Raw genomic sequence first — 10,188 nt, forward strand, 5'->3', positions numbered from 1 at the left:
CTGACCAAAGCTGAGGGGAATGCTTCACAATTAACCTGAAATAATGCTAGAACATAGCCTAAGTATCTGGGATGGTCTGTGATTAACCAGGACAACATCACAGGTAGAATGTCATTTTGCTTTGCAGAGTATTCAGAACAAGTTTTGCTCGTTGACCTGTGATGCTGTGAGTTACCTTGGAGATGGACTCAGAGGAATAGGATCAAAGTTTTTGAGGTCGTCTCAGATGTTGACGTCGTGCTCAGAGTGTCCCACTCTCTTCATTGACGCAGACACTGTAAGTCATTTCTGACCCCCTCTAATGTGTCAGTGAAAGTACAGAACATCATTAACTGTGTAGCAAGTATAAAAGGAAAACCTCTTGCTTTTCACAGATCATGACCTATGGGCTTCTTGAAAAAATGAAATTCAGCGTATTGGAACTTCAGGAGTACCTTGATACTTACAACAACAGAAAGGAGGCCGCTATCTCTGTAAGGAATGATAATACTTTGCTATCGAGTCAAAATGTCACCCTTATAATTTGCTTGAACTATGTGACTAAATAAACCTGTACCCTTTACGGGTCCAAACTCAAGATTTTCCAGTCTATTTGCTCTTGTAATGAACATGCTGCTGCCTCTCTTACATACAGTGGTTGAACAACTGCAAGGCAACCTTTCCCAGGAGCACTGAGGGTACGGTGATAACATGCCAACCAGCAGAGCATGAGGAAAAGGTAAAGCTTTTTCTATGCTATAACACTCAAAGGAATTGAATTATAATATTTGTTTCTTGTTAAATCAAGGGAATATTTATTTAAAATGCAGCCTTAACATGTCAGATGCAATTAATGACTCTGCTAACATACAATAAGCTGTATAAAGATATGTGATTTTCAGAAAAAGGTTGCAGACTCAATATTCCGTTTCAACTGACCTTTCATACTGTACTTTCTGCCTTTCGAATACTCTGTGATACACTGTAGTTCTGTGAGTGATACCTCTTTATTTTCTTTCAATATTTGAAACTCAAGTTTCTGGGCAACCCTTGGTTGCAACACCTCACATTGATTCTCTCATTCCAGTGAGCATTGTTGTCATTCTGCTGGGCATGGGACATGGGTTGTCTTAAGTTGCATTAATTCTAGCAGTAAACAAGTACACTCACTTGCTATTAGAGGGACTTAAAACAAAGGGTAACAACAAAAACATTCTCAACAATGTAAGCATTATGAACTAAAAACCTGGCCATAAAGTTAATATCAAACAAGTAACATTGCAGGTCAATAGACTCAAACCAAAGTGAGTGCATTTGTGCTGATAAAAAGGCAAAGTTTATTTGCTTGGCTTTTTAATGACTCATTGGGACGCGAACGGCCTTTTTGCGTGTGGTTGAAGGCAAGAGGGCGGGGGCCGGGTTGGGAGAGAGCCTGGCGACGCGAGCTATGTTAGTGCACTGAGTGGCAGTTGGGGCAAACGCAGTCCCCACAACATCATTTACGATTCTGTGCCTATCGGTACATAACTCGGACGGCGCTTAGTCGACTAGCAGACCATCGGCCAGTCGTCGCGGGCACTCGCGCCTGGAGGCGCTCGGGCGCGACTCCTCGGCCTCAAGGTCTGCTGAGTCGGCACGCCTCCGTCATGGTCCAAAACTATACTTTATCGACGAAAAAAAGTAGTCTGCGGTTGTTTGAAAAAGTATTGTCCCAAGCAGGAGTCGAACCCAGACTCACTAATGGATTTAAAGTCTAATGATTAGTGAGGTGCGCCACTGAGGCCAGTGCTGAAATTGGGTATTCGGTCTGTATTAGAATGTGACGTCCTAACTCTTCTAATGTAGAGGAAAGAAGTCCCCGCCCGCGCGCCCGCCCAATAGGGGAAGCCTCGCCCCCCCCAACCGCATGCAAAAGGGCTGTTCGCCATTGGGACACGCAGCCTTCCTTTCAGTTATTTACACCTTCTTGAACAGTCTTTTCTCTCTCTCTCTGCATGTGTTATACGTCCGATATAAATATTGCTCACCCACTCTAGATCGGATACAGGAACAGGGGGCACGTAAACATTGTGGGCACCTCAATGTTAAATTGTACTTTTTTTTCCCAAAATGTAAAAGAAAAAGTACACATGATTTGAACATACACGGTACATCATTATCAGACCTAACTTTACCCTTCAATGTCTTGTTTATACCCATAATGACTGGCTAGCCACAGGTTTCGTAGCAATTTCTAGCAATTGTAGAAATATTAGGCCTTGAATGTAAAATGTTCACGCGTGTTCAAATCCTGTATACGTTACAGTACTTCAGACCAATTTTATACTTTGGTGGAAAAATGCCAATTCAATATTGAGGTGCCCACAATTTTTGGTGCCTACTCTTCCAGTTACCCTCTAAGATCTAACTGCTAAGGGATGCATTGCTGCTAAGGGATGCATTGCATGCCCAATCTTTGATTCCCTGTTTCCCTCTCACCTGTTTTCTATCTTATAACATGCTTGCTTTGTAGCAAATGGAATCTCTGACAGTAAGTTAAAATGGTTTATTCCTCTTTAGTCTATTTGATAATATATTTTGTTTAAAATCTTGCCTCTTGTGCAGAGTTGCTGCAGGATGTCAGTTCCAAACCTATGTGTTTTTGTGAACTGTACTTAGAGAGTAGTGTTTGAATGGTGAAATCTAACCCCTTTTGCTCTGCATTTTCAGCAACTGGAACTCTGTCAACGACTCTACAAACTCCACTTTCAGCTATTGCTGCTTTTTCAATCCTATTGTAAGCTGATTGGACAAGTCCATGCTATAAGCTCTATCCCTGAGGTAGGTGCATTTTCCATGTGACCTTTAATTATTTTTAACAACCTGTCGCATGGCTGTCATGTAGTGAAAATTGCAGATCTACAATTCTTGTAAATGTACAATTTTCACCGAGCGACACCACCGTACAAAGATTTTCAGACTTTTCGCCTACAATGACATGCCCAAAGGAAAGCCAGGGTTGATGTGGCTAATGAACATGGGTGTGTGATTGTGATAGACATTGACGACTCATTTTATAAACAACTGTTTCAATTGGAACTGGATGTGTGTAACTATTGATGTTTATTTTTTCCTCCGTGGCCGTGTGTGTGTGTGTGTGTGTGTGTGTGTGTGTGTGTGTGTGTGTGTGTGTGTGTGTGTGTGTGTGTGTGTGTGTGTGTGTGTGTGTGTGTGTGTGTGTGTGTGTGTGTGTGCGCGCGCAGGCGCGTGCACGTGTGCATGCATTTTGGGGGATGGGGCTCTGGGTGTTTCCAGTTATGGCATCTAGTAAATTATGTATGTCATTATTTTACCTTAAAAGAACATACTGCTGTCAGTAAATGTAATTGTCTTCACAGCTTCATATATAAACCTATAGTACAAGAATATAGACCCTTTTTGTGTGTTATTTTTAGGTTTCACGCATGTATTAATTTTCTCCATAGTCAATAGTCATTTAACCGTTTCCGAACTTTCCTGAATATTTGAGTCGTTGTATAAACTTATGTAATTAAGAACTCTTTTAGGTAAAAAGATTTTAGGTAAATATAAATCTTTTCTCCTGGGACTATTTTCAGCCAGATTTTTTCAAATCTATCTGTGCTTTCATAATAATAATGTAACTTCTACAAAAAATAACATTGCAGTGACATTTTGTGTTTTGGATTAACTATCTCAAGCAAGTTTCAAGTCCTTTTGAAATGTATGTAATCCAATGACTTCCTCCGAAGTAAAATAAAATAAAAATAAATAATAATAATAATGGTGATCATTTTCTAAATGGTCAGCAATAAAGTCAAGTATACCATGAGTCAGTGCCAATGGGCTAAAGATGCCAGACTGCCAGTATGGTCCTTTAAGGATTATGTGGATGTCTAAGGGATGATCTCTCTCTTGTACTTTAGCTGATGAATATGTCCAGAGAGCTAAATGACCTGAAGGAAGGTCTACGGGTTGCTGCCACCTCTGTAAATAGTGACGACCTCGCTGCCCAGGAGAGTTCCTACTCTGAGCCCACCTTCAGCTCTTCCGAGGCTGCTGTGCAGGCCGTCTTGGACGATCTGAAAAACAATAAGTGCTTCACGGCCATCCGCAACATTCGTGAATGCAGGTAAAACTCTTAATTTTCTCTACATTTCAAAGGTTTGGTGTCCGTTTTTCACTCTCAGCGGTTCCCAACCTTTTTTGGATCAGGGCCCACTTGAAAATCTTAAAAGAGTTTGCTGCCAACCCATCTGACCACTTAAAGAAATAATATATATATATTTTTTGCATACATCTTTTAATTATTAATTTTATATTATCATTTAAATATTGGTGTTTTGCCAATTATTTGGGGCCCCACTTGCAATATCCTCACGGCCTCTGCCCACAGGTTGAGAACCACTGTTCTGCCTGAATGAATAAGTAAACTTGACCCTTTTCTGTGCAGAACAATATGGCCCAATGACATCTTCGGCACTCCTTCCGAGGATGAGATCCAGACGTTACTAAACATCTACTTCAGACATCAAACCTTGGGTCAGACGGGAACCTTTGCTCTGGTGGGCTCGCAGCAGGATCTTACAGAAATCGGTATCAAATTAATGGAACTCAATGGAGAGATTCGGGATATGATCAGACGGGCCCAGGGCTACCGGGCCATCACAACTTTCCTCCCAGACTCCAGTGTGTCCGGAATAAGTCTTTGACGGAAGGCTTGCAGGTTGCAACTCCAGTCCCTCCATAGTATCATCCTGTCCCAGGGTTAGCCTTGCATCCTGTTTGTGGGTTACTGCTGTCATCATGGTGTTTACCAAGCACTCTGCTCTCTCCTCTGGGACCTGGGAAACAAACTCCTTCTTCTGTCTTTACTCAGAGTAAATACGTTTAACAATGTCATATGTGCAGGAATACTGTTGGAGTGAGCAACATGTGAGACTTTGCTATTGCAAAGAAATGGGGGATTTTATTGCACTAATAATAGATAATCTCACAAAGCGGCAACTTGCTACTGAGGTCAATAACTTTCACCTTTAACAAATTACATACCTAAGTTAAGTTATTTTGCTGTGATAAGGTGTGTGTGTCTGTGTGGGGAGGGGGGGGGGCTGAATTAATCAAAGTGCAGAGACTTAGACAGGGGTCCTGGAACATGTGAAAGATTCTTCTTCTTCTTCTTCCTCTTCTTGTTTCGGCTAATTCCCACCAGGGCTTGCCACAACGGATCATCTGTCTCCATCTGTTGGAACATACGAGAGTAACCAGGTTAAAATGCTTATCAGTGAAGCTCGTCGATGGCAAGAACCCACTTTTTTTTCCTTTAAAGTGCGCTTCCATCCTGTTTCTTGTGTCCAAAATGTTGGCTATTTGGAGTATTTTGAAGATGCACTGTGTCACATTTTGCCGCTTATCACAGGTTAAAAAAAAAGTGTTGTGTTTACAAGTGATATTGTTCCCATTACCCGAAGGGATAGCTGCGCGTTTCTGTGACATCGATCCCCTAACCAGGAGGGACGAACACATAGTAATTGGCTATTTGGTTGTTAAACAACTGCTAGGCCTTAAGTAATAATTGAAGAGTATAAATGTTTCTGCTACTTTAAGGCGGCAAGTCCTGCTCAGTATACATGTAAACTAAAATGCAAAAGAATGTTGCAATTGTTGCATTTTAAACAATGCTAAGAAAGCATAGCAATATTATTAAAAAATACTCATACTCTGCATTTGCGAGTACTCAAAAATAAAGCACTCTTTCTCTGTCATGAAAAAGTGGTATCAATGCAGCCCTAATCTTTTATGTCAGTTTAACAAATATTAATAAGGGGCCGGGAGCCCAGGTGTCAGGGGGCCCATGATTTTTTGCCGCGCTCCTGACTGTTGATAATTTGATTGTTTTGATTGTTTAGGGAAAATGTGCAATGCTTTTTACTACATCACATCACAGAAGAATGTCATGGGCTTTTGGCTAAGTGGAAATTGTTAGTAGGGGAAAAGGGAGGCTTCATTGCTAGCGTGCGCGTGTGTGTGTGTGTGTGTGTGTGTGTGTGTGTGTGTGTGTGTGTGTGTGTGTGTGTGTGTGTGTGTGTGTGTGTGTGTGCGTGTGCGTGTGCGTGTGTACGCCTGCGTGCGTGTTTCTGTGTGTATGTAAATGTGACAACCATAATGGAAGAATTAAATTATGGATAGTGATCCTCACACATTCATCTACTTTGACATGCTGCAAATCTACTGTAATATCTCATCAACTTAAATGCCGCTGTGTGGGTTATCTGTTACTGAAAATAATCTTACTGTACCTTTCTACTGTGTAGCAATTAGAAAATATAATTATTTATATTATTTGCATAAGATAAACATGCTTTAACTGACTAGTTTTATAGACTGAAAACAAATGTTTTTTTTCCATCTGTTAAAACTGCCACGCATGAATATTTTATGTATTATAAAGTGTAAAAGTAATATTTATGAATATATAATATAATAAACTATTATAATGGAAGTTTGTATATAGTGCAGTGGGGGCTTTGCTTGTTTATTTTTATGATTTGTATGATGTGTACAACTTCATCTGCTTGTAGAATGAAGGAAATACATATGTGTAAAGCTTCCTTAGAAACAGTTGACATAGCCTTTCACCTTGTAAATACTACTGCCTTTGCAATGTGCTGTACTTTAGTGTTCTGTACACTTCTGTAACAATAAAGAATAAATACTACATTTGTTAACTACAGTTTTGACATGACATTCCTGAGCTTGACATGTTTAATTATAATAAATGTGTTTATTTTATTTATAATGGATCTTATTATTTATAATCTTGCAAGCATGATATCCCTATCTCGTTCACACAATGAATATTTTCCATCCCATCTTAGTTGAAAAATATATTCTGAAAGTAGTGAAGTTACCCACAAGCCACTGGGAGATGTACTGTGGTGAAGCTACTGCCCAACATTACATTTGAAGTAGAGAGAGAGTTTTCCATGCCAATTAAAGTCATTTAAGTTGTATCGAAGAGAGAGATAGTGAGAGAGAGCCTCCATTGCCAGCCCAGAACCCTCATTTTTAATGCAGAAGTCTATCTGCAAATCCTGTCACTTTTTTCTGCATCACCCTAGCATATATACATTATAGCTGTTTTCAACAACGTTATGGACCTTTGTATTACTGTGTAAAGATAGGATATGTGTGTTTTTTTATAAGTGTTAAATAACTATATTCTAAAAGTAATAATTGCTATAGAGTGTTTGTTCAGTAACAGGGGCCTCCCTGTCTCTCCAGCTCTTTTGTAAACAGAAAATGCATTTTCAGGTCAGGATAGCAATTTTATCCAATCAGGAGAGAGAACTCATACAGGATAATGAAGAAAATGGAACACTATACAATTTAAGCTGATAAATGGGTTCTCTCCCCTGATTGGATGAAATTGGCAAGATTTTATTAAAGATCTAGAGAGACAGGGGGTCTATAGCAATGACTACAACCTTTTGTTTTAATGAAAAAATATCACTTACCCCTCCGAGTCCGTACCTATGAGTATTGCATCCAAACAACTCCCTAATTGCTCAACAACTTGAGTAAGTGTGCTGACCTTTATTGCAACCGGGGCTGCTGATTAAAATTTTGGAGGTTAGTGCCAAGAACTTCAAAGAATTTCAAACATCAGATGGCTTGTTGGGAAATTGTTAATCTATAGATTTTTTAAATATTATGAGCACGCGCCTTACCCTTAATTAATAATTAACATTAAGGTGTAAGTAAGTGGACTGTGGCCACAGCATAGAAATCATAACCCTATGATATGAAATGGGCAGTACCTAACACCAACAGTGGGGGGCAGCAATAGGCCGACGGGCCTCTAGTCTGGTCTGGCGGAAGAAGAAAGAAGAAAGCGCGAGGATTTGTTTTGGTTTGATAGCGCTGGAAGCTAACAGGCTGTTGTAACAGGTAAACAGAGAGAACAACACATTCTACTCTGAGGATCCTTTCTGTCATTCAATGCCCGGCACGACACGGGACAATTATGCCACCGCGGTATGTGAAAGCTGTTTCATAACGATCTATTTTTGACTGTCACTCTTAATAATGTCTACTCTAGCCCTGAAACATGCAGACGAGCTAGCTGTAGTATACAACCCTCGTAGACGTATTTATGATTCTGACGTTTTCAATCTACGAGAGTTGTAGGGTGCACTTCCCATAGTGACCTGGACTTTCTGCACTATGCCCCGTAGACACTCCAAACATTGTACAAAATGAAAATAAAGGCGCTTACCGCCGAGCCCCAAATGTTAACTGGGTCTACGGGGTAGTAGTGTAATGTAATAATCCATATCTTTCAATAAAGAAGTGTTTTAATGCCGTCTGTGGCCGATTCTGTCGGAAGTTCCCAATGGGCGGTAGTGACGGGAAGTGAGGGGGCGCATCCGGTGAAACCCGGAATTACACTAAATGTAAACAGGAAGTAAACGAGGGTGAAAAAATGGCGTTCGGCCACAGACGGCATTAAAACACTTCTTTATTGAAAGATATGGATTATTACATTACACTACTACCCCGTAGACCCAGTTAACATTTGGGGCTCGGCGGTAAGCGCCTTTATTTTCATTTTGTACAATGTTTGGAGTGTCTACGGGGCATAGTGCAGAAAGTCCAGGTCACTATGGGAAGTGCACCCTACAACTCTCGTAGATTGAAAACGTCAGAATCATAAATACGTCTACGAGGGTTGTATACTACAGCTACAGACGAGCGTCATGTGAACCATGGCTACTCTAGCCCCGTTTGAAACCTCACTCTCCACCATAGAGTGAGGTTATAAACGGGTCTAGATATATACTGTCCAGTCAGTGGAATGTAGCAGAGATGTGTGTTGTGACTCTGAGGAACCAGATCTACTTGTATTGTTACTTTTTTCATTTGTCATGTTAAGAAACATCGCGAAAACACACATTAAAGTTAGGAGGAGGCACGTAAATGTTACAACGTCAGCCCGACTTAACCACTAACAAACACCAAACCAGTAAGAATGTTAGCAGAAGTTAAACAGAAGTTGGATACGTCATGCTAGCCTTAGATCAAGACTATCGTAGATCATGTATTTTTTTTATCGAGTCTGAGTTTTAGCGACCACCACCAGTTTATCCTGGAATGTCACCATGAAAGCCCCGTATTTCTCCGAACATGTACGAATGCAAAATATAAGGTGCTTGCACCAAATGTTAACTAAGTGTCCGGAGTATTCGTGCAATGTATTAGTCCATATCTTTCAATAAATAAGTGTTTTAATCCCGTCTGTGGCCGATTCTGTCTGAAGTTCCCATGGGCGGTAGTGACGGGGCGCATCCGGTGAAAGCCGGAATTACACTCAATTTGAAGTGGAAGTAAACGAGGGGGGGAAATGGCATTCAGCCACAGACGGGATTAAAACACTTCTTTATTGAAAGATATGGACTAATACATCGCACACATACTCCGGACACCTAGTTAACATTTGGGGCAAGCAGGTAAGCACCTTATATTTTGCATTTGTACATGTTCGGAGAAATACGGGCTTTACTGGTGACATTCCAGGGCTAACTGGGGGGTGTGGTCGCAAGACTCGTAGGTAAAAATGTCAAAATCGATCAGATAGGTAGTATGCTAGATACATTATTGCATGTGTATTTATGTTAACTTTGTCATTGCAGGTACAATCTCTCTCTACATTTTAGACTCTAAAAGAGTTATTTCATTAATGTTAGAGGGCATGGAGTCCCCTTCAAAAAACATGTTGACATGTTGCACATTCAAACATGAAATATGGGAAGGTAGGTAAATTATTTCTCACACAGTGATATAACTGAACCATGTAGCTGCATTACCAACAAGTCATATATTGCAACACATCATAAAGGTGACCAAAGTCTGGTTCTGTTTATGTTTACATGCCATATTCAATTCTATTTCAATGCAGAATTAGGACCACTGGATCCAAATTGGTTTGATGAACTGACACTTCAAGCTTGGAAAGATGGAAATATTTGTGAGAAAGCACCGTGTGCTGCCAACCATGATGGAACGTTCAAAACACCATTTGAGAAAAGTGCAATGGACAGCCAGCTGTTTTCTACCCCCAAGATTTTTAGGCACTGTAGACCACTCTGGCCTGAAAGAGAGGATGAGAAGCTTATTTATTCTGAGCAAGGTAACCGTTGATAGCAATTCATG

The 10,188-nt window shown here is 40.5% G+C and overlaps 1 protein-coding gene and 1 long non-coding RNA gene across 4 annotated transcripts in view; both read left to right on the forward strand.

Moving 5' to 3' along the window:
* The window catches only part of frya (furry homolog a), a 70,510-nt gene extending 63,787 nt beyond the window's left edge, over positions 1-6,723 (forward strand). For all 3 annotated transcript variants that reach the window (XM_080429637.1, XM_080429638.1, XM_080429639.1), the window contains exons 56-61: positions 128-277; positions 375-473; positions 635-718; positions 2,689-2,799; positions 3,903-4,108; positions 4,430-6,723. In XM_080429637.1, the coding sequence (XP_080285763.1) occupies positions 128-277; positions 375-473; positions 635-718; positions 2,689-2,799; positions 3,903-4,108; positions 4,430-4,688 (909 nt within the window). In that variant the 3' untranslated portion in view covers positions 4,689-6,723. The remainder of the gene's footprint in view (positions 1-127; positions 278-374; positions 474-634; positions 719-2,688; positions 2,800-3,902; positions 4,109-4,429) is intronic.
* A 1,171-nt stretch (positions 6,724-7,894) lies between these two features.
* LOC308085637 lies at positions 7,895-10,065 on the forward strand. Its single transcript, XR_013933199.1, has 3 exons — positions 7,895-8,013; positions 9,669-9,788; positions 9,935-10,065. It is a non-coding gene; the product is annotated as an uncharacterized lncRNA (long non-coding RNA).
* Positions 10,066-10,188: the final 123 nt, after the last annotated feature.

This window comes from Gymnoscopelus braueri (assembly GCF_963280865.1).
Source record: "Gymnoscopelus braueri genome assembly, chromosome: 5".
In the NCBI taxonomy this organism is placed as follows: domain Eukaryota; kingdom Metazoa; phylum Chordata; class Actinopteri; order Myctophiformes; family Myctophidae; genus Gymnoscopelus; species Gymnoscopelus braueri.